General features: G+C 37.0%; 1 protein-coding gene across 1 annotated transcript in view; it reads right to left on the bottom strand.

The window, feature by feature from the left end:
* Positions 1 to 975: 975 nt before the first annotated feature.
* Positions 976 to 26173, bottom strand: part of LOC106060625 (uncharacterized) — a 30353-nt gene continuing 5155 nt past the window's right edge. Inside the window, exon 2 of the mRNA XM_013218582.2 lies at positions 976 to 9477. Coding sequence (XP_013074036.2) covers positions 4991 to 9325 — 4335 coding nt within the window. The 5' untranslated portion in view covers positions 9326 to 9477 and the 3' untranslated portion in view covers positions 976 to 4990. The remainder of the gene's footprint in view (positions 9478 to 26173) is intronic.

The following is a 26173-nucleotide window of genomic DNA, read 5'->3' as shown; positions in this document are numbered from 1 at the left end:
TTCTTTTTTTTTTTTTTAAAGATCGATTCTACTGTGTATAAATTATTTATCCGGGAATGTCACGATACTTAAGAGAATTACTTTAATGACTGCTCGATACTCTGCGATACAACGTGGGCAGATATGAATCTTACTTAAAGATTGGTACTATGAAGAAATCCTTGACGTATTCGATACTGACATAACGACAACATTTTTGATAGAACGCCTTAGTTTGAAATGTGGGTCAGTGTTGAGCTTATAGTCATGGACATTTTTGGGGCAAAGTATGTAAGTGTTGGTTGCAACATTGCTGGAGATTTTCATTGTTCACATTTTAATTTGCAATTTTATTCTACAAAGCTAAAATAAGTGCACATATGATTCTAATATGAGGACTTAGAATTAGATCAAAGGTTCTCAACCTGTGGGTCGCGACCCCTTTGGGGGTCGATTAACGATTTGACAGGGGTCGCCTAAGACCATCGAAAATGTGGATTGTTATTGTCTACTCTTCTATTGCTGTGTGTGTGTGTAAAGGGGGGAGGGGTCGCGGCAAAGTGAGGAATTGTAAAAAGGGGTCGCCGAGCTTAAAAGGTTGAGAGCCGCTGAATTAGATGGTTGGTGCATCGGAGTATTTTATATTAAAAGGTTGTTGGAAGTAATCTGCTCTATTTGTTTGCAGTTGAATTGGATTTTACAGTTCTAAAAAAAAAGTATCATGCTAAACTGTTAGATCCGTCAAAGACAAACCTATCTATAGATTTACTTCCACATTATGAAAATCTCCGTAGCCTTGTAAATATTTAAAAGAGATAACTGTTGGTGTCAGAGTGTAATTATTCTTAATTAAAAATTATCGTTTTTCTACAAATTAAAATCTATTTTTTTTCCCTTCTCAATTTCTCTGTGAAATGATTATGATAATTCTATTGACATTAATCATCATGAAGTATAATCATAACGTATAATCATAACATTTCGAAAGTAGCAAGATTTAAGTAAGAATCAATTTACTATCTTGAAAAGAAACAACAACAAACAAACACAAGCATAATTGCCCAGAGACATTGTTCATAGCAAACAGATGTATTGATTCTGACTTTACTAGGATCAAAGTACAAAAAAAAATGTTTTGCGTTAGCATAAAGTGGTTACAATAGACAAATGGTTATTGGTAAGACTCAAAAACAAAAAAAAAGGGTGATAATCCATATGCACGCTGGTGGTTGGGCCTAGTGGACATAAATCAAACTCACAAAAACACACACACTTGATATATAAAATGAAGTCGACCATTATCGATTAACTTCGGCACATCACGGATATCGATACACAAAATATCGATGCATATTAAAGTATAATTATTACTTGCGTGTGTGTATACAAATACAGAAGATAGAACACTTAAAGAATTATATTGATCTTAATGAATACAGTGAATAAACAATAAACAATAAATAAAGTTCATTCTTCTGTTTTACATTAATTAGAATAATATCACGCATGGAACAGAAGTACTCAGGACAATGGAGTCATCATTACTGTACACATGTGAATATAAAAACCTTAATAAATAGTTCAACATAAAATATATTTTAAACGAAAAACGAAACAAAGGCATTTTCAAAAGGAATCCAAATGTTTGTACATTACTTACACGATAAATAAATAATAATATTCACGACTTTATAAATGAATGGAAAAGTGTTGCTTTATAATGTATTAAAAAATAAGATTGCATTTTAGGTCGAACATTTTATTATAATTAATACCGCAACCGGGACAAACCTTCAGAGCAGTTACCCAGTTGACCTATATAGAAATTTAAAAGCTGGGATGGATTAATGACTTAATCAATGTTCGTAGAAATCCTGTTGATTAATTTTATTGGATATATTCTCAGAGATCCAGATCTATATTACTATATTAATAAATTACAATAAAACATAAACATATTATCAAACTACTTTTCAACTAATACTTATGTTGTATCATACCATCATATCTACACAAGTGTAAGCCCCTACCAACTAATAAACCAATACCACTTAGACAAATAGCCCAGTATTTGCATAAATCTCGACAATACATTTAGGTAAATGCAGTCTACTTGCATTGCATATAAATCTCGCTTATTTAAAAATACTTATTGCAAATAGTGTTTCTCTACATAGGGAAACCAAACTCTTTCTAACGCGATAAAATGATAACATACCGTTATTGACTAGACCAGATACAAAATTGTTAAGATCCCAAATTGAGATTATAGCAAGTAAATGAGATAAAAAAAAAGTCTAAACAGAACAGATCGATTTAGTCCTGACAAAATATTTTAACAGCGAAAATAAGTTTTTAAGCCAGAAGTTCTATCACCAGCTTTTCAAAGCCGTTCGTATCCTCCTTCCCCGACCCCTCAAGGTTTAGGCTTACACAAATATCAACCCACAGACTAGGAACGTTGTGCTTACAAGGACTAGACTTATTATGTACCAGCAAAGTTCACTTTTCATGTTACCTGCATCTCTCACGCTAATAAACAAAACACATTAAAAATTTAAATTAAAAAAAAAAAAAATTCAATAGAATTATTGTTTTCGGAAGGGGAGAGGGAACAATTTAAAATTTTTGATTGACCAATCTACAATCCTGATGATTGTAGCTGGAACACTCGTACCTGTTGTATCCATCAGTATTGCTTACAGAAAGAATAAAATGTTATATTCATATATAAATATGGTATTTATTTTATATAGAAAAATCACAATACAGTCTCGCAGTATTTCAACATAATGACCATGTAAAATAAATACTTTATAGTCAAAATTCATTTCACACATAGATAATTGCTTTGTAAAGTTACATGAATATGGAAAGGTGTAATGCTTTGCAATGGATCAGAGGAATCCTTGTTTATACATTCTGAATATGAAGTGCACTGATATCTTTCAGCTTCAACCCAATAGGTTAGAAATGAATTATTTATGTATCAAAGCACTCAGCTAATTGCTCCATGCTAAATCAACATTCCGTAATAAAATCAACTTCACCATTCAAACTAAGAATCAAGTCAGAATTTAAAAAAAAAAATCACAAGAACCCTTCCACCCCCGCCTTCCTTGCCCCTTTCACAAGATCATAAAGAACAAAAAAACGAATTGAAGAGCTTATTGATTCCTAGGGAGAATATTTCACAATTAACAACTTTTTCCTCCCTTATATCGTACTAGATATTTGGATCTCTGATCGGAACTTAAAAAAACAACTTTATATTCATTGCTGGTTTATAGCGAAACAAATCTTACTAAACTGATTTCATGACAACTGGAAATCGGTTGCCACTTTAAAAAAAAATATATATATATTTCTACTCCACAAACAGCGCAGTTAACTTTAAATGGCAGACAAGACTAAATCGTCGCTTCCAGGCATTCAGCTATTTAACTTTTTTTTTCTTCTTGAGCGCTAGTTGATCATCTATTAAGCGTACACAGTAACAGCGGCTTACTGTTGCAGAATGGAATCAATATCTATTACCTTTAGCTATGACAAGATAATTGTCTAAATAAGCTCAGAGCCTTCGTCTTGACGAGAACAGGTTACGCCTTTCACTATAGGGTCATTGTTTTTTGTTTTTAGTATTTAGGGGCAGGTGGAAGGGGGTAGCGATAGAGGTTATGGAGAATACTGCGTTCTTCAAGATGACCAAAAAAAAACCAACCAAAAATCCATTTTTCAATTTCAATTTTATGTTTGTTCAACATGCGCGAATCAAAATTTCAACGCGAACCGGTTCAATACTTGTACTTACATATGCCCAAAGGCTGCACATGTAACGTACCGGTATAAATAATAAAAAGATGTACACTACTGACTATGCATTCTAAAGGGGCAAATTATTATATATTCTAATAAAAAAAAGGGGGGGCATAGTTATTAATATTGATTAGTACAACATTCCTTGTCTTCTGTGTATAAATTATAATAAAAACAGTAATGACAATTATGTTAATAAGATAAACTGAAACTTTCCATTGCACATGTCTGACTTCATATAAAAAATGTTACTTCATAAATTTACAAAAGAAGATCACACACACACACACACACACACTTAAAGATCAAAGATTTAATACAGATCAAAAACACTTAAACACTTAGGCCAAAGTGCACACTGGTCGGTAGGCAGGGAGTTGTCCATTGGCCATGTCATTTCTTGCATCACACATAATACCTGAGGTTTTATAACGCTCAATAAAGTAATAGATATATATATATAAATATAAATATATATTTATATAAATGTAATATGTATATATATATATATATAAAATGATATAGAGACAGCTTGTAGTAGACCAAAAACAATGTCTATAAGGTGAGTATATCCTCAATTCCATTCATTTCATGTGAAGTAATACTTATCAACATACCTAACCATGAAAAGTAATACTTAAAAAAGTAATTGTCCAAAAAAAAAGTGTCTGGAATATTAAATATTTCAAGTTCACATCTATTTGTGTCTAGAGCTGAGAAGAATTAAACATCGATACTTCTTAAAATTTATCTTTTTGTTGTTTTTTTACATTTTTTATAAGATTTTGAAATTAATTTCTTCTCTTATTGGAGTATGGGAAAAGGCGGGGTGGGTGGGGAAAGGGTGGGGATCTACGGTGAGAATATTTACACAATTAATGACATTCTGAACTTAAGGGAGTTTAAACAATTCTTCTGCTCTGCTGTGTGAAGGTTGTTGTATTGTCTTGAAGCCAATTTGGCTGATTTTTTGTTATCATTGACCGCCAATCAAGTTTGTTACGGCACTGAAATGAAGTACCATATTTCTGGCAGAGTTTGTATTCTCATCAGTGAGACTTATTGAATTATAGCACGAGACAAAGGTAGGTGTGAAATAGTCTTAACAAACAAACACAGCGGGTGGAATGAAAGAAAAGGAATAAAACTGTTCATTAAATATTACTATATATAGAAATGTATTTTCAGTGTCCGTTTATAACCCTATCACAGCAGAGGCAGCCGAAGACTGGGCAGCCATTTTGAACGGTGCTGATTCTATCGAGCTGGGTCCTAACGGAAGATTGTAGCTTTGGAGTATAAGGTCATCCCTCTCTAAGGAGCTCAGGGGACTATCAGATCGACCTTTAGGGCCTGACAGTAGAGAAGCAGCAATGCTTTGATAGATTGCGGTTGTGCTTACGCAGCTGTCCAGCCGGGACAAGCAGGTCGTGGACACGTCATTGGCTCTCCCCAAGTGGGTTGGGGACGTCGAGCTTAGAGGACGGCTCAGCCCGTTCCCAGCACGCAGGCTGCGTTGGTGCCTGAATTTCACGTGCCTCTGCAGGCGGAAGGCAAAGTGTGTTTTGAAGGGACAGGATGGGCAACGCAGCAACGTTTTTTCGAATGAGTTTTTGATCGGGAGATCTCTTCGGTTCCGAATGTGAACATGACGCACGTGAGCCATTCCCCATGAGCGCGTTGGGAAGACGGCAGAGCAATGTGAACACTTGAACGTATTTGGAAACTCTGGCTCAGTGTTTTTAATCTCATTCACAGCATTCTCTATCGCAAGCCCGTGCACGTTGACCAAGTGGGCTGATAATGTATTTAAAGATGGAAGAACTTGGTGACATTGCTTGCACGTGAAAGAAGGTGAATGATCGAAAACGAGGCCATGTTCACACCTCTCGTGGTCCAGTAAAGAGGACAGCCAAGGGGTGTCAAATCCACAACGGGAACAAACATACTTTTTAAGACGGCTGTAGCTGCTCGACTTTTTTCGAAGGCCCCACCTGGCGCTAAGCTCAGCAACTTTGCTAATGTTGCCTTCACCGTTAGGCAGGCTTGGCTCTTCTGTTGGGATTAATGGCTCCTCCGTATCCAGAGTGACTCGAGCATTGTGCTCCTGAATCAAATGGAGCTGCACGGATAGCTCTGCAGGGAAGTCTATTCCACATACTTGGCAAGTGTAGATCCGTGATGTGTTTTTAGAGCGCATATCCAAAGCTTCTGACTCTGAATGATCTTTGATAATGTGATCTTTCAGCCATTCCATGTTTTTAAATCTTCTGCTGCAGATGTTGCATGTCTCGCTCTGCTCAATGTTGTTGTTTAAGACCATGTCATCTTTACTTTTGCTAAAGTTGATTGGTTTAAGACTGAATTTATCACTCATTCTGTCTGCAGGGGGAAGTGGGATCATTTGAGGAAGGCATGATGAGTCAAGTCTGAACGGTCTTTCATCGGGCTGACTAGAGGCGTTAGAGGCTGTTTCGCAATCAGAGGCTATTGGGGAACCACTCATGCTGACATTTGGGGAATGGGCACTTGGAGCAATCCCGTGTTTCTTCTGCTTGTGGGTACGGAGAAAGTATTTGTTACAGACTTCTTTGTTGCATATATCGCAGATGACTCGAGATGAATTGACCGGCTCTTTCCACCTCCAAGAGCTCAAACTTTTTTCACTGCCCTCTTTGCTTCTGTAGTGGTTGCTGCTATTAATAGAATTATTATTACCATTACTATTACTTGGAGGTAAGCTAGGTTTGACAGGAGAAACATAATTATTTCTTTCACTCTCTGAACTCTTAGAGCTGACAGATGAGGTCGTATCACTTTTGATTCCATGAATATTTTGTTTGTGAGTCCTTAGAAAGTATTTGCTGCAGAATTCCTTTTTGCAAATGTCACAGTATGCTTCCGGGTCAAAGTTCAGTTTAATGCTGTCCTCCCCGGGGAGTTTCCCAAGGGGAGGTAAGCCAAAGAAGTTCAAGTCCATGTGACGGCTGTGGTTTTGAGATCTAGCGAATAGCTCATGGTTGATGGTGTCAGCCAAAAAGGCTGGCATGTCTCTAAAACCTTTAAAGTCTCTGCCGAAATCGACAAAAGGAGGCATGTCTTTGAAGTCAAGTTTGGGTGGAAGGTAAGGTGGAATCATATGAGGCTTGGTTGGAGGATGCGGAGCCAGGTTCATAGGTTGCAGGTTAGAGGAGGGTATGCTGCCTGAGGATGTTGGAGTTTTAGGCTTAGAACTTGGGGGGATAGGAGAATTTAGTGATTTTCTTTCATACTTATCATTATTGCTTGGGTCGATGCCATGGACATTGAACTTATGAAGCCTCAAGAAATATTGATTAGTCATCTCCTTATTGCAAATGTCACAAACAACAGTTTCTTGTGGTTTCATGGCAGGCGGATGTCCAAAACTAGAGGCATAGCATACCGCTGAAGCATCAGCTGCCATTCTCATAAGTGACTCATTCATATTTCTCATGGCATCCTCCTTGTTCAGAAGTTCCCCGTTTTCGACTAAGGTTGGATCTATCAGCTCGTTCAGCCCATGATCGTGGATACGGTGGATTCTGTATAGATATTTATTATTAAAATCTTTATTACATATATTGCAAATGAAGTAATTGCTGTCGACGCTAGAAGAGCGTTCCACTGGAGATCTCGGTCGCCCAAATAAATGTTCATTTTTGCCAAGATTGTGAAAAGAATTAGGACTCGGTCTGCTCCCTTCATTTCGATTTTCTTTCACAAAAGATGGTTGCTTTTCACGCGGAGACTCTTCCATGCTTTTCCTGATTCCGTGTTTGCTCTCTTTGTGAATTTGTAAATAGTAATCGTTACAGAATTCTTTAGCACAAATGTTGCAGTGCACTCCTCCGTCTTGCATGGAAGGACTAGGTTTATTGGGTGAATGCCCAGCAGGATTATTCATGTGAGGAGAAGAAGCTGGCATAGATGGCGGTAAAAGAACAGAGTCTGGCATTGGGGTGATATTCATAGGCTGGGAAATTATGGGATGGGGAGGAGGTGGAAGCTGCTGACCAGGCATCAAAGAACCAGCTGGAATGATAGCTACTGGAGGCAGTGTATAAGGGTTTATGACCATAACTCCTGGAGGCATGTTGCCCAAATTGGGCATATTGTGCATATTTGGTAGACCATGCATACCTGGAAGATTATGCATGCCAGCGAGGCTAGCTAATGGTTGTGGAAGCATCATGTGATTTGAAGAGGTCATTGGCAAGTCCAGCAAACTAGACCTTGATCTTTTGTTAGTCGTACTGGGTGGATTTTCTGGCGCGATGCCATGAACATCCTGCTTGTGCTTCTTGAGGTAATACTTATTGCAGAAGTGCTTCTGACAGATGTGGCAATAGTCTTCCATGCTAGGGTCGTTATTAGATGAGGTGACGCTGCTGGAAGGAGGGCCACTCTTGATGCTATTGGTAATATTCGTGAGAATAGAAGTAGCATTAGAGGATGGTGTGACTGTGTTGCTTGAAGGTGGAGAATGGTCTAAATTAAAATCATTTCGAGGATTGCTACTACTATTGTTCGGCTTAGGGCTTTCAAGATTTGGCAGTGGCATAGGAAACATAGGCAATGGCTCCATATTTTTTATGTTGGGAGAACTATCTGACCTCTTTGGAGGTGGAACTGAATCTAGTTTGAATGACCATGGGGGCAAAATATCTGCTGGTGGTGGTTTTAGTGAATCCATCTTAAAGTTAAAAGGTGACAAGTGATCCTGAGGAAGCATGAGCCCGGGAAAAGGAAGTGGCACGCTTGTAGCTGGAGGGGAATTGTCTTCATAAATGCCATGCTTATTGGCTTTGTGAGTTTTCAAGAAATACTTGTTACAGAACTCTCTGTCGCAAAGCTCACAGTAGGCGTCCATGTGAAAGATTCTGTCAGATTTGACCAGCTCCCCGTGCATTTCTTTCGACATTTTAGGTGTTGTCGGAGGAGGAGTGTGTGGCGATCTGGGAGGGCCTGGAAAATCACACTCTTCTTGCGGGGATACTATTTGTGGAGGAACTTTCAATGACAGTGGTTGGGGGACTCTGCTAGGAGAAGCTGGCGGACTGATCACAGGTGCAGCAGGCGGTGACTCTAAATGGCCGTTGCTTAGGGGGACATCTGCACTTTCTAGCAGCTCCCTACCCAAACGATGATAGGCAGTGGGGTAATCTTCGCGTGGGCCTTCAAACCTTGGCTTTTTGGTTTCAGGCCCATGGGCTTCCAGCCTGTGCCGGTGAAGGTCGTTCTGATTCTGGAAACTGTCATTGCAGTTAGGGCAGCTAATAAGTGACACATGCATATCCAATGGAAGCTCGTAGTCTACATTCTGACCATTGGTCACAGGAATAGGTGACTGGGAACCGTCATCTGATTCATCAGTCTTATCTAAGTCATCTTGCTTTTGGCTCAGGGGTGCCTCCAATTCCGGAAGCAAGGGCATGATAAGGGGGTCCAGGTCTCGGGCCCCTGGTGCCACTTTATTTGGGTTGGTCTGTTTTCTTCTACTGGACTTCATGGCCGCAGAGTACCTTATGCTGGGCTGACCTCTTAATACATGGGACAGAAAAGCTTATCAAGTCACTATGTGAAATTTCTCAGCCTGAAAGAACTTAGAACCATCATACACTGACCAGTACAATGGACATCACAGGCAATCCAAAACAAGATCTGAGGAAAACATTGTAAAACGAAACATTATTGGTAAATAAATAAATGTTACTTTGTATCTATATAGTATTTATTATATATTATTCATTATATAGTATTCATTATATAATGAACGCCCTTTGTTTACGGAATTCAAAAAAGGGAGCCCCCCCCCCCCAATCCTATTTGAAAACATTAGAGAGTCTAGTCTATATTAAACGTAATTGTTTTTAGTTGAAAACATTTAATAAATATATTTATTATTTATATTTATATTACTGTATACATTAACCCTAACACTAACTTCATAAGAGAAACTAGTTACTTGAGCAAGTAGAATAGTTCCAAATTAACGATTGAACAATGTAATGTTGATTGTTCTCGATATGGCATACTAAGACCATTCATGGTAATTGATCTACATGTGAGAAAGGTTTCAATAATTTTCTGGTTTAGGAAAAATATCTTCGAATAAAATCCACAATACTTTAGTTCAGTCCATAACCAATTGATACGGTACATTAGAATGCTTGACAGTGCCCCGAATATTAGTCGGATGGGCTTATCGTGACAAAAGAAGCTCCGTATCATGGAGTCCCCCAATGCGAGACCCCCTGCGGTCGCACTTGTTTGTCCCCCCTTAATTGCCGCCTCTGGAGTACCTTCAAATACAATAATTTTAAAATATCATAAGTACCCCATTAGAGCAAAGATCCAGCTATAACAAAAAAATAAAAAAAAAGGTCTAGTTTTATTTTATTGCAATGGTCAAGAATTGTTATTTAGTATTCAAATACAAAAAAAACAACCAAATTATAGATTTTGCAGAACTAACATTGCGAATTTTTTAAAAACTATTATTTAAGTAAGAGACAATTTGGTCATTTGCAACGTATATATATATTAATGAACGGTAACTCTACAATATCTCTACACTCATGACAAGGGCAAATAAAATGGGGGAACAAATTACATTTAAAAAAAAATCTACAGAGTTCATAAAAATCTTATCAGATAACGGTAATCCAATAAAGTGATTGTTACACAAGTTCTAGAATTCCGAGGAGTTTTATCTTCAAATTTCATCTAAAAACGGGCGGACAAAGAATGGAGGCCATTTTTTAATATCTAGATTTGTATTTTATTGTATGAAGTTGTTATGCTTAATATAACTCGTGTTTTGATATTTTTCTGTATTAAAGTTTTTGTCTAACTGTGAGTACTACGAATTTTATGTCATACATATTGTAACATGAAAACAAAAATATCATTAGTTAATAACCTTAAAAAAACACATTGAAATAGGAAGCCTTAATTTTAATGCAAATGAATTATACATAGCTATCGCAAGCGTATATATGTGTGTATGAGTGTGTCCTAGGTGGAAGATGAAAAAAAAAACAAAAAAACTAACACACTGGATTCCCACACAGGTCATGCACATACTCTGACATTTGCCTTTAGTCAGCTTTTCGGGATCCCAAATTAAATGTATACAAAACAATATCTTAGTCCATTTGTTCATTTATAAGATATCCTGGATGTCTGAATGTGTTTAATTTTGTGATCTCTCTATTTAAATATGTATATTTCAGTGAGTTGCCATTACTAAGTTTATATCAAGTCACTCTGTTTGTTATGAGTGGAATATTGTACAGTTTATTTCTCCAACCTCTCGGATTAAGTTGAAACCTTGCACAATTATTCCTTGTCGATGACTACACAAGAATCAATCAAACTTTTAGCCAGTTAATTAATTCGTCGTAATAAATGAATTTTGTTTTATCCAAAAAAATGTATTTAGATAAGAGAAGATATGCATTGTGAAGAAATCTACACATTTGAAACAAATAAGACTATTTTTGTAAGACTATAAAATCTTCCTTTAATAAGTGCTTGAATAGGTTCAGTTGCAGACACTGAGCTTACAGCATTGCGGCTCGAGGACACGAATTTAAGACTCGAGCAACTGGTCTACCAAAATGATTGGACCATAGCGCACTGAGCAAGACAATGTCGCTAGACAATAACAATACAAATATTCCCAATCGCACGCTTTCTAACTATTTATAACAAATTACATGACTAATCCAAAATAATTGACGAAATATAAATATAAGAACAATAAATATAATAAATATAATATAATATTAATAAATATAAATAAAAAGCCTTGTTTTTTTTTTAATATAAATTTTTTCAAATTTTTCTTGTTCATATAACTGTATACGCTTTCTTTGCCTTACTCGGGTTCAACTTCATTTTGTAAATTATTTTCTTCTATATTTTATTTCATTAACCATTTTTAGACTTTGCAATCATTTCTCTTAAAAATAATAATAATAAATATATTAGATTACATACTGCAATAAAACAAAAAAGTTCTGTTCGTTTTAATAACTTCACCCTCTTGTAAATCTAATTCGTCCCGGAAAACTCCTTTTTTCTTTTAATAAAAAATAATAATAATACGCACTAAAACAGTTCATGTTTCTGCTAGTTATAGACTACTGGTAATAAACAATTTATTTAAACCAATATTATTCGTAAAGTAGAATTTTATCATGGGAAACAAAATATGATGGTGCACCGTTCGACAACGCGCAGGAGGGGAAAATGTGAGCCGATAGGGTATTAAAAAAGAAAAAAAAGGGGGGGGGGGCACACAATGTTTCATGTTGCTAGGCCTACTTGAGGCTATCGATTACTTTAATGAACAAACATCGCGGACGTTGAGTTAAAAAAAAATTGTTGAATCAGCTGACAAAATACAGGCATTAAGTTTCGGCGAACACAAACTGCCATTTATATTGCAACCCCCCCCCCCACACACACACACAAGCACTTCCTTCTCTCTCTTATCCGCCCCTGTCGTGAGAGGGCCAGACGGTGTGGTCCTCATATCCAGCATGAAAACGTGACAATCACTTGAAATGAATTTATGTTTTTGTTTGGTCTTTGTTGTGTTGTCGAAGATTTTAAGTTATACCTAGGCACAGCTAGGCACACATAGGCACACCTAGCCTTAGCTAGGCACACCTATGCACAGCTAGGCACACCTAGGCTTAGCTAGGCACACCTAGGCTTAGCTAGACACACATAGGCACACCTAGGCTTAGCTAGGCACACCTAGGCTTAGCTAGGCACACCTAGCCACAGCTAGGCACACCTATGCACACACACACACAATGCCAAATTTTAATACCCTTTATTCTCATGTTGTTCAAGCAAGCTGGGTAGTATGTTGTTGTTGTTGTTTTGGTGTGATGGTTATCATGGTAAAGTAGAGAACGTAACGTGTATATTTCAGACCTTGCGATCTATAGGGCAGATGATGTAAAAGGTCATCTGTTTCTGTGGCCCACGGTCAACGAGAGTGTCATGTGGCCAGCACAACGACCAACCGCCTTTACTTTTTTCCCCAACTAGTGTTAGGTACCCATTAGAGCTGGGTGGACTCTGAGCTAACGGAGGCCATATGGTGTGCTGTATATAAATATAAAAAGTTAAGTTCCCAATGGCATAAAGCTTGATAATTTAGATTGATTAGAGAAATGAGTGCTTGTAATCACATGAAAATTCCATTCGTATCAATAAAGGAGTCTCATTCATATGTCAATGTCTAATTTATTGTTAGACACGCCTCATTTCCATACTTATCGTTCAAGGTTTAATGGGAGGAGCACGAAGAAATGGTCGACCAAAGAAAAGCTGGACAACTTGAAAGACCGGCCCTTACTCTTGCTATGCTTCCAATAACTTCCGCTTGGGGGGGGGGGAGGTTGATTACAAGTCCCTATTAAGACAGTCAAGGGACAGATGATGATTATGGCATATCAAAATCTAACAAGTAATTTAGGACACAATATACTTATTACACTGCCCTGTTTCTTTGTTTAGTTTGTTTCGAAGTCTTTTCATCCCAATTCTCCTTAGCAATAATAAAACATTATCCGTTTTGGAAGCCATATTTTACTATTAACATTATATAATATTGCTCATTTTTAGCCTACACGATAAAAAATTGATAACAAATTAACTTCAAGTGACTCTCTTCATAGTCATGTGAAACATTTGCCTTAACATTTGAACACAAATTTGTAGGTAGATTCACAACAGACACGTGATTGAACTCAAATTAATTACACAATTTAAAGTCAATTTTAGAAACATCTGGATACTTAAAATAATAACATCACATATATCATTACATTTTTTTTTAAAGTTTTACGACAATATCTTATAATTATCAATTGTAAAAAATATAGGACCTTTGGGCCGCCCGCACCTCTTCGCCATTACATGTGAACGCTACTGCGAAGCGTGTGTGACAGCTAAAGCTGAAGATTGAAAACTGAAACGTCTTTGCTGACTGCGGTGCACTAATTAATGTTTGGCGTCTGCTATCGTATTACGTCATAAAGGGGACACACAAACAACACTTGTGGGCAATGCTGTTGTCTCTCACGCAATCAGATGCAAGGAGCGGCGGTCGGAGGGGAGGGGTCAAGGGTCATCAGTGCAAATTAAAAAATCATGGGATTAGAATCAAGTGTAAGACAACTTTGACCAAGGAGGAATGCCACGTAGGACTTCCTAGAACAGGAAGAGATACATTCGTATTGTCTTCTTATTGTCGGTCGTTTCCAAAACGAAAAGAGCTTTGAAAATCTATCTTGGATGTTTGGCTAAAAGGCAAAAACAAGGCTTGGCTACCTACCAAGGGGGGCTTGAGTTCGAATCCCAACTGGAGCTGAGTTTGCTCAGAGCTTAAAGGCAGCACGGAAACCTTAAGCCAGATATCTCTCTCTCCACTGGTTAACAAAGGAGATAGCACTTAGCATGCTGTAAGCATTTTTTAAAACTCTAATCTCCATCATGAAGGAAATAGATATATACCAAAATGCAGCGGCTACTTGTGATCTTTTGAAAGCGAACCTTCTCTGCCTTCTTCTTATTATTATTTTTATTGTAGAAATGAATTAATTCTTATTCTCTGGCACTGCCGTGGCCGAGCTTCGTTAAAAGGAAACAAAATTCATTGTTTTCCTAATAGTATCCACAGAGATATTTCTTCATGATGTGGCAGGTCTGCAGCAATTCTGCCCTCTGATAGGTAACGAGGATCTTCTAAGGAATGCTTAGGCTTCGAATGTGTTTCCGAGGTCAATTGCCATTATCCCCTTGGTTGATGTAACATTTTAGATAATTTCTATAGTCTCTTAATCTTTAAGCTTAGGTGTTCGTAATTTGTTCTTTATTCTGTTTCATTTTTTTTTTCTTTTTATCATTATTATTATTATGCATATTATTAAAAGTTATGAGATGTAACATTTTCTATGGGCAATTCGTAGCTTTTGACTAGTCTTCCTATTATAAGATATACTATTTTGTTTTTATTTTTATTTTGATATAAGAATAAAGTAAACTTATTTAACTTTGATACTTGTAGATATAAGTAAGACCAAAGAAAGCAGGCATTGAATCGTAATATGCTTTGATATTAAATACTTCTTTTGTTAAAGTAAATTTTGCGTCTGTATTAAGAAACATGTAGCCTATACGATACATCCGGTGTTACGAAAATTAGAAGTCTATTCAAATTTTGACATGAAATTCACTTATTATTTGCATGTTTTAAAATTCATATCTGAGAACTAGCGAAAGTCACGCATTACAAAATGTATGGAAGCACACAGGGACTTAATTTAACAAAATTGTTTAATTCAATTCTTATTTAATTCCAAAAATAGAGTTTTATTTTTATAGCCGCATTACGCTGAAAGTGAGACGACCATTTACTTTTTTTTATTGCTTTACTTGTGACGTTATAGTCATTATAAACATACTAAAATAATAAGTATGAAGATACTGACATGTGACGAAAAAAAAAAGGGTTACGTTGGTAAATCGAAATGTAGACCCAAAGGACTAATTAAATGAAAATCGAATTTTTTTTAAATTAACGTAACAAAATTTCCGTTTAACAATTACTTAACAAGGTGGCGCGGTGGCTGAGGGTTAAAGCGCATGGTTTCCTAACTGGAGGTCCCGGGTTCGAAGACTGGGATTTTTAATTTCAGGATCTTTGGGCGCCTCTGAGTCCACCCAGCTCTATAATGGGTACCTGACACTAGTTGTGGGAAAAATAAAGACGATTGGTCGTTGTGCTGGCCACATGACACCTTCGTTAACCGTAGGCCACAGAAACAGATGACCTTAATATCATCCTATAGATCGCGTGGTCTGATAGTGAAGATTTTAATTACGTTAAAAATTAAAGAACAGGAGAATGTTGAAGATGTTACAGAAGGAAGCTTTTTATAAAGTGGATGGCAATGTTTATTTGTACACTAGAAAGTTTGTAGCTCAATTAAAATATAGTTTCCCTTTAGAGGAGTTAGGCACGCATAGACAAAGATGAAAGTACATTCACATCTCATTTGAATTTAAACAGCTCAAAAAAAAAATATAGATGAAAAATACTTGGAATAAGTGAAACATGGGAGGAGGTCGGTTTTGGGAGGGGGGAGGGGGGAGATAAACTCGAGCGCGTGTGTGTGTGACAGGTAAGTGTGTGTGTGAGTGTGCCTGCGCGTGTTTGTTTAAATAGAACAAAACTAATTTATTAAAATCGATACAAAACTTATTAATAAACCAACAGGATATAGCAGGACCTGTCCTTCTCTTTGTCTCGGTCACGTGAGCCAACAAAATAAAATATGCTAATTACCACCAACTTCATTAGCATACTTTTTTTAAAAAAAAAGCTGGTTTTGTTTTATTGAACGCATTTTCATTTTGAAAACCAAACTCATAGTGTCTCTTCCCCCCCCCCGCCCCACCTTTTGAACTTCTGGTGTGAACAGGTCGCGAGATGTTTTGAATAGGGGGCACAATATGTGTGTCTGTCGTGAATCGCCTCTATCTGTGGATGCGTGTGTGTGTTAAACTACAATGCGACTCATGGACATACATGTGTGAGTGTGTTTCTGAGACAAGTGAGACTCACGAGCATACAGTTGTGTGTATGTTCAACTACTAGTGAGATTCTCGTGCATAAATATGTGTGTGTCTGTGTGTTAAACTACTAGAAAGACTCAAAGAATACTTATGTATGTGTGTGTGTTAAACTACTAAAGAGACTCAAAGACATACGTATGTGTGTGTGTGTGTTAAACTACTATTGAGATTATCAGGCATACTTGTGTGTGTGTGTGTGTTAAATTACTAGTGAGTCTCTGTGTTCATTTTGAGAGTCAGTCATGGAGGGTAAACTTGCAGATTGATTATCCAGAACCCAACAAATTAATAACTGGTTTTAAGCTAGCTCCAATGAATTGCTTACTTTCTAGCAACCCTAATTATATACAGCGGATTGAAGTGGCCAAGTGATAAAGTGCTCGGAAACATATACCGAGGGTGACGAATTCAAATCCCAGTAAAAATCGTATTTGAAAAACAAAATATGAAATCAATGCTTTATTTACTTTTTTAAAACAAATCTCACAAATCTGCAATATTTATCTCCCTTTTCTATTGAATGATTTAATTAATCACCACTAATTAATACACTAATTAGTGAATTCTTTGATCGATTAGTGTATTGTCTTCGACAATGAATAAATGTACAAAGTTTCAACTAGATCCGAGAATGGGAAATGGATAAGATTAGTTCCAGACACACAAAGTGAGTTGGTATAAACTTTGTAAAAATACTGTACAAAATAATAGCCATGTTTAAGATATACTCTATAGATCTGACCTATCTGTCCCCACCCAAGCCTATGTGGTCACCCAGGTACTGCTCGTGTAGTCACCCAGGTACTGCTCGTGTAGTCACCCACGTACTGCTCGTGTAGTCACCCAAGTACTGCTCATGTAGTCACCCAAGTACAGCTCGTGTAGTCACCCAAGTACTGCTCATGTAGTCACCCAAGTACTGCTCGTGTAGTCACCCAAGTACTGCTCGTGTAGTAACCCAAGTACTGCTAGTGTAGTCACCAAAGTACTGCTCGTGTAGTCACCTAAGTACCGCCTCTGTATCAACGTGTAAGTACCACAATCACACACAGCCGATTGCATGACTGCACAAATGCACGCGAAGACACGCGTGTGATATGCCGTGTGTACTACACAGGCCAGTCTCGGACACCCTAAGCACCATTTATTAACCCTTTACAGCCGGCTCCTTGCCCGCATAGTTCATCAGAGACGTCAAACACAAGATATGGAAAGTTCCGCTCTCAGGCAGCAGCTGATAAAGCGAGTCGTGAGAGTTAACTGGGAGACCGAGGCTGAGGGCATGACAAACTGAACAACTGACACCAAGATGTGTGAATAACGTCCTTTAAATATTTAAATTTAAAAATCGATTTTTTTTTATTTTTTTGGTTTCAGTGAAAATGTTAATATTTATAGATGCTAGAAATATGAATGCGACATACGGGTGCTGATAAAAGGGTTTGACGCTATGGGGGTTCTATGTGGGCAATATCGGATGAGTTGTCAAGTGAGTGTATAAAAATGAACACTTATCGCATTTTCAAGAAAGGTCCTGACATCCAAATCAATTTTTTTTAAAAACAAAAATGAAAAGAAGAAGAGAGTATCCAAAAAAAAAAAAAAATCTAATATATAAAACAAAATGTAAGGTGTATCTATGTTCCTAGAAATCAAAAGCGTTTAATGATTCTTGGCAAAAGTTGGTGTGAATGTTAGATTGCGAAGGTCGTAAGATTTATTAAAACCTACCGCCAGAAACCAAGGTAGCCTTCTTTTTGTTTCAGACCATTGCATCTGTGGGGCAGATAATGAATGGAGTGACATGTGGCCAGCACAGCAACCAACGGTATTAACTTCCAATTAGAGTTGGGTGGACTCAGGGGCGTACTAAAATCCCATAGTTTCATATGGTCATCCACTCCGCGAATAAAACTAAGACTCAGAGGTTTATAAATTGATAAATGTTGTATTTCAGCCGTATAGCCTTTGTTTTATAAAGACGGGCCACGCCTTCTTATAGATATAATAATTGAGCAAGTATGTTGAGTTGAACAAAAGCACTTGTCTATATATTTACACTATCCTAAATTTTGATCTTCCGTTGAATGTATTATAGCTGAATGTTAACTGAGTATATCAACTGTATATTAACTGTATTATGGCTGGATGTTAACTGTATTATGGCTAAATATGAACTGGGTTAGGGTTGCAATAGAGTTAGTCTAAACCATTTAGTATGTGGGTTATTTTAAATACACTGTTTAAAATTAAATAGTTACTTTGACGATTCAAGCCGAAATTAAACTTTAGTCAGTTAGGGTTTCTTATATGTATTTCTATTGTATTTGTTTCACTATAAGCTGCTTACTCCCGCAGTATATCTTGTATTTTCCTAAACGACCTATTGATTTAACGACAGACTTAAAACAGTAACGACAATATTACAGAAAAAAAATGAAGCTTTGATAATTACAACCATGATTATATATCTTTATATTATATTAATATTGTTATAATTTATATTACCAATTTCATTGTTATTACTTTTCATTTATTTTCATCTTAATTATGCGTGCATCGTTATCGCCTGTAATTGTGACTGCCTTTGCAGCATTTGTGCTTTGTGGCTTAACAAATAAAATTGTTAAATTGATAAAAGTTGAAACAACCTGCTCACATCTTCAGAATCATAAAAATGTCGAGGGCGCGATGCGGCCGTGAGTCATCAGATGCTTGACTTTTAACATATTCCACGTTGTAGCCCCCCCCCCTTTTTTTTTTCCTCTCCCAGCGCCCTCTAGGTCCATTGTCAGGGGGTCAATATGTCCAGTTCACTTATAGCTTAGCGTTGTTACCAACTGTATGGTGTTTTATATTTTGCGGTATGTACAATTGCCCTGGAGTCTTATATCTCATCTCAAAAGTTTTTGTTGTTTTATTGGTGTTGTTTTTTGTTGCATTTTATTGTTTGGACTCAAATGCACTTTGTTCATATTCGTTATTGTGACTTTATCCTATCCTTTTTTTTAATGTTACGTCGTCTTTACGGCACTCGTCTACTCTGCGCCCCTCGATCACTCAATCACTCCTACATTCAATCAATCATACAATCATGTTGTAGGACGTATTACATGATGAAAGAAAGAACAGAATTAACCGTTAATACCCAACTCTGAAATACCGTAATCTATAGGGTATGATGTAAGCGTTTGGACAGGGCCGGCCATTGCATCCAAAGCGGTCGCAGTGGTCCCCGCACTTTTAGATGCCTATTGAATTAAACCATTATAACTTATAACAGGAATCTTGCGATTTTTCAGTAGCCCCTGGAAATCACCTAAACTTGCAAAAGATACGAAAGGGTTCTGGAAAATTCCTGAAATTATTAAATATATCTTGAGAACTCATAAGGGTCTCCTAAAAGTTAGACAAAATTGTCATTTTGGAGTGTCATTCAATATGGAAAACGACGATCCTACGCGCGTTAAAAAAAAAACCACTTTCATTACATAAGAGTGTTATGAAAGTCAAATTAATCTATAGTCTAATGTTACTTTTTACTTATTATCCTTGTCCCTTCCCACACTGTGTTACAGTAATGGTTGGGGCCGGCCCTGCGTTTACGAACTAGATTACTTATTTTTTGACATCGCGATCCATTAATAGGATGGCTGGTTCAGATATCTTGTTCTTCTATAACTGAGGTAACTTCGTAGTGGTTGCTAAATCAGGACGCTTTACATTATGTTTATTCTTCTAATTAAGTTTTCAAGCTATTGTTGACTGATTAGAATAATTAGGAGTTTCCACCCTGTTATACTTTAAAGTCATTAATTGATAGCACTAAAAAGATGCTAATTATGTACTATATATACAAAGAAATGATTGTATTATAAAAAGTCAAGCTATGCTATTACTTTGGACTTTCACAATGGTTTTATATTAATTGAACATTTCGGTTTTTGGTTTTGTTCCTCCAGTTCTGAAGTTTTATTGCTCAAATGTTAGTTTTATTAGTTCAATAAAAGCAAAAACGACACATTCAAAAATAAATAGCTGGTGTATATTTTAAAATAAACGCATGTATTAGCCTCCCCTGGAATCTTTTATGTTTCAACAAAAGATCAAATTTGCGGTAACAACGTTGGTAACAGAGTATCAAATTAAAAGGGTTTTTCTATGGTCTGTGTGAGGTCCCGTTCAGGTGTGCTATATGATCGTGCTGGGGTGAGACGTGGTTTCTGCCAGAGACGATGGTTAAAGAAGGCGCTGAAGATTAAAACGCGAAAAGGGTTTTCTATATAAAGTAGGAATTCAAGGAGAAACAATTCAGCAAGGGAAACCTACGGATTTATGTAACTCCTTCAATTTTGTAAACCTTTATTTAATAGTGCGCTTTTAAAAAGTGAAATTTGCGGATTTTAAGTTAAATATTTGTGTTGCCTTTGTTTATTCTCGCCAACTGTAAGGAATTGATAGTTGTAGATTTGAAATCACTAAGAAGTGACTTTGCAATTACGGACTGTTTTTTTTAATGTTAAATATTTTAATTCAAACTAAAAATTCAGAACTTTAAAGGAGTCATGCTTTTATTGCATAAGTAGTTGTAAAGTTCCCCTTTAAGACAATGTGGTCTATAAAGTAGATGATGTAGCTCTCATCTGTTTCTGTGGTCCACGGTTAATAAGGGCGTCCTATGGCCAGCATAATAAAGACCAACCGCCTTTACTTTTTTACCAACTTAAGTCCGGTACCTACCTATTAGAGCTGGATGGACTAAGATGCAACCTAAGATCCCAAAATTAAAAATCCCAGGATTCGAACCTATAACCCTCCGGTTCGGAAGCCAAGCGCTTCACCACACCGCCACAATTTATTACATAACAAAATGTTAATGTATAAAAAAAAAACACGCTAAGGTGATTCAATGTAATAAAAAAAGCACAACTTTGAGATTTAGAATATCGATGAGTGTAGATCTAAGAATCTAGAGAAATAGGCACATCTACTGAGCTGTAGGATAATAACATGGGGACCCATTGATTTCGATACTGGGAATAATCCTTTATATTGAAGTAAAAAGACGTGAGAACCCGGAATGTCTAGAGATCGAGTCTTAAGGATGAAAATTGGTCAAGTCGAGTCATATTAGAGATTTTCAGCTGATATGTTACCCTCTGGACAGTGAAGTCCAAATGTTTGCTTAACGTAGACTCAAGTATTATAAAGTAAAAGTGTCAAGAAACAGTTGACATGTAGCGAACAGTTAACAGAAGTAGTTTAATTAACATGTAGCTTTTTGGTGCATCAGGTGTAGAAAAAAGTAGTTTAATTAACATGTAGCGGAAAGTTAACAGAAGTAGTTTAATTAACATGTAGCGAACAGTTAACAGAAGTAGTTTAATTAACATGTAGCTTTTTGGTGCATCAGGTGTAGAAAAAACTATAAAATCTTATATTAATTTCTGCTCACTTTTTAACCCTGTAGAATTTTTTAAAATAAATACAAGAGTCTGTTTACGTGAATAACTTTGACTATGATAATCTCCAATGTATATCCAATCATTCAATGTCCCGGTATAAGAAACAGCTAGCTTAAGATATGAATTGAGACTATCTGGTCTCCAATTTGAGAACCTGTTGCCATGCTAAAAGCTCTAATGAAAACTCCATCAATCCGTCTTGTTCTAAGGCGCCACATTTTTGCGCCCTTGTTTAAATCCCCCGCCATTTCTTAACATTTCCGGTCAACCAGCAAAAAAAAAATATATATTAATCAAAACAATCCTTAATGTGTTTCAATGTTCCCCCCTTCCTCCCCATTGAGCCTGAGGCTGGTGCCTCCCAGCCTCATTGCAACATCCTCTTTATACAATATATCCTCCTCTCCTAACTATTTTATAAATAAGAAGACATGGGAGGAGGGAAGTGGGGGACATAGAGAGTGAGTGAGAGGAATAAGAAGAGTGAGAGTCTGAGATTTAAACAAAAATACGTGGAGGAGGAAAGGAAAGGGGGGGGGGTGGGGAGGTAACAAGATTACTACATCGGTAAATAGGTTCCCGGGGCGGCCAGTTGATTTCATTGATGGCTAATTCTGGGCCCTACGCTGGCGGCCCGCGAACTCCACAGCACGGGGATCTTTCAGGCTCAATTTGTTGGTGGGAGATGAAAGGTGCATAAAGAATTAGATTGTTGATAAATAGATTTCTTGCCTCCCTGCACTTTCCTCCGGGATGTCACTCTTTATTTAAATGCAAATTAGGCACCCCTCCTCCCTTTCCTCTACCCCGTTCGGCGCCGGGTAACTTTAAAAACAATCTCTCCCTCTCTTACTCTCTCTCTCTCTCTCTCTCCCTTTTTCTCTGCCTGATAATGGCTTTTGTTGGCCTTCACAGATACTACAAGAGTAAAAAAAAAAAGAAACAAATAGATATAACACTGCAGTTTTTCAATGGCTAATTTGTTGTTTTGAGAGGATACAAAAAAAAGTGGTAGAAGGGGGGGGGATGATCCCCCAAGAGATTTGAGATGTGGTCAAGGCACCAGCAAATGGCTTTGCCCTTTTTGTGACATGGTCTAAATGGTACATTTAACTTAGTATAAAGTTTTCTATGCTTATTTAATTTAGATGGAAAAAAAAAGGGACTGTTTTGTTTAAGTTTAAAAGTGGTTATTGTTGTTATTTTTTTTTAGTTCTATTTTTTTTAACCCGCTTTATTCGTTAACCAAAATTGAGTCAGGGAAATGTGCTGGCCACTTGATTTCCTCGTCCACAGTTGACCTTAGAAAGAGTTTTAGAGAACTTGCTGGATGGAAGTGTTGTAGTTTATCTCTGAAAAAGTTTCAAAGCACGGCATAACATTACGAAGCGTTTATGCTTTATAGTGGTCAGAATGTCAAAGATAGTACTGACTGTAAACTAGACTCACCAGGGTGAAGTGCATGAACAATTGACAGGTGTGACAGTACCTATATATTTCTATCCTATTTTAAACGTTGTTTTTCCTACTGTACCGCGCCCACCCCCATTAATCATGACACGTCTGCCTGACATTCCAGACAGCAAGACCCCTATGCCGCCACTGAATGATTTTTCGAAGTTCATATCCGTTTGTCCACTCTGCAGTCCAGACTCCCTCACTCGCACACAAAGATAAGCGTGTGGTCAATGTCAATGGAGTGGAATTATTCATTCAATAATGTATCACCTTCACCCATAAGATATAGGCAAGCATATATACAATTAAGTTTTTATTTAGACTTTTATTTTTACATGGCGTTTCTCCAAATGAAAGCCACATTGTTCGCCGCCAATGACAACATTAAATGTATCAACCATTTCTTTATTTCTATCATGAATTCATCTTACATGTTGAGCACTATAAACAAAATTTGTTTAGACTGGATCCTATATATGTATATCAAACATGTATCGTGGAACATATAGTGGACAAGTAATCTTATCTTTTTAGCTATATAAATTTTTAAAGCAAAAAAAAAAAAAAAACCAAAAAAAAAAAGCTATTGCTACCTGATATAAACATTTCACATGTAAATTATGAGTGAGTCCTGTGTGAATGTATATTTTGGTTTTTTATAGTTATAATGTTTTGTTTGGTGTAATGTACAAATTGTAAGACAAATTTCCTTATGGATAGAGAGTGGTGTGTGTGTGTGTGTCTGTGGTGACGGATAGTGGGTGTTTAGACTCGGAGAAGTGTGGCTGAAAGTCAATGGACCTCAATCAGCAATTAGTGTGGCCAGAGTGGTCAGTTTAACAGAGTTTAACTCGTCTTACTGTGAATCGAGGACTTTGTTTTTCAAGCTCGACAAATTAGTCTATACGTCACGATTGTACTCTGTCATGGTAGCTGTGAGTACAATATCATAGCAACATATGTCTAAAGTGAATATAGAATTATATTTGATTAGAAAGAGAAAATCAACACTTTTAAAACTGATTAAACAAAATGTATACTTTAAATTAGTGTTATATTAATCAAACGTTAACTGTTATTTATCTATAAGTATGGAATACTTGAATTTCTCAATGCTAATTGCTATATAGTCGACCTGTGTATTTTTAAATCGTACTCTGTAATAATAGTCTTTCTTCAACAGGTTTAGAACAAAGGGCAACAACCTATATTCTCCATCACTGTTATTGCAAAGCCAAGGGAGACCAACTTATTTACATTAAATTTGTCCAATGCGTGAATAATTGAAGCAATTAAAAAGTCAATTCCGACTAAGTGTGAATTAATTACAAATCTAATACCAAATGGTGTTGACCTGGGAAGCAGACATTGGAATGCCTTGAGTAAGCCACTAGGCCTTCCCACAGTTATAACCAGTTAATTTTAGTACCGACATTCCGCAATATTAGTTGCATATGTGAAGAGCTTAATTAAGGTACTGTTATACAAAACAAAGTATAATACAGAGACTGTAACATATCAACTGTCCAGTTACACAGAGCATTGCTTAAATACTTTTTAAAACAAGACAGTGGGCTGGAAATGATAGCATACTTGTGGGGGCGAGTGTTGGAGCGCTTGTTGTATATAACAATAGACTTTGGAGCGCTTGTTGTATATAACAATAGACTTTGGAGCGCTTGTTGTATATAACAATAGACTTTGGAGCGCTTGTTGTATATAACAATAGACTTTGGAGCGCTTGTTGTATATAACAATAGACTTTGGAGCGCTTGTTGTATATAACAATAGACTTTGGAGCGCTTGTTGTATATAACAATAGACTTTGGAGCGCTTGTTGTATATAACAATAGACTTTGGAGCGCTTGTTGTATATAACAATAGACTTTGGAGCGCTTGTTGTATATAACAATAGACTTTGGAGCGCTTGTTGTATATAACAATAGACTTTGGAGCGCTTGTTGTATATAACAATAGACTTTGGAGCGCTTGTTGTATATAACAATAGACTATGAGACTCCCCACTCTAATTGACCCCATATTTGAGGAAGTAAAGGCGGTTAGTTGTGCTGTCCACATGACACCCTCGTAAACCGTCGGTTATTGAACCGGTGAGCCTAACGTCTGTCCCGATAGGTTGCAAGGTCTCAAAGGCGTACCATATACACTAATTAATTAAATAATAAGGGCACATAGTCAAAGTTCGAGTAATGAGACACCCCAATCCCCTGTTTTTTTCTTCTTTCAAGTTCCTTTCACCTCAATCGATAGCATGACCACATAGACGCCCCGTGGGTCGAAAGGGCGCCGGCAACTACAACACCAAAAGAAACAAAAATGTCTGTCTATGCCTGTAACTAAGTTTAACTGGCATTTGACCATATCTAAATAAAATAGTGGAGGGGGGGTTCAAGGCAGGGCGGCGTTCTGTAGCAATATCATTCCAGTGACCACTGACCGCAAGACATTGAACAAAAGAATGGAGGAGGGAGGGGAGAGAAGGGATTAGTATGGTGTGTTGGCTAAGGTCAAGGGTCGTGTGCAAAGTAAAACTTTTTCAAATAAATATTTGGTAGACCACAGTGAGAAGGGAGCGGAAGTGGGAGCGCGCAAGCATTGCAAGGGCAGGGGAAGATAAATTACAGGGGGAGATAATGAGAATGAAATTCTAATAAGTGACCAATGTGCCCAGTGACATTTTTTTTTTGTTGTTGCTGGGTATGACTCACTGTGTTAGGTTGGAACATTCCTCTGGTCGGACAACATAAAAG

The sequence above is a fragment of the Biomphalaria glabrata genome, chromosome 5 (assembly GCF_947242115.1).
Source record: "Biomphalaria glabrata chromosome 5, xgBioGlab47.1, whole genome shotgun sequence".
In the NCBI taxonomy this organism is placed as follows: domain Eukaryota; kingdom Metazoa; phylum Mollusca; class Gastropoda; family Planorbidae; genus Biomphalaria; species Biomphalaria glabrata.
This window is presented reverse-complemented; position numbering and strand designations above follow the sequence as displayed.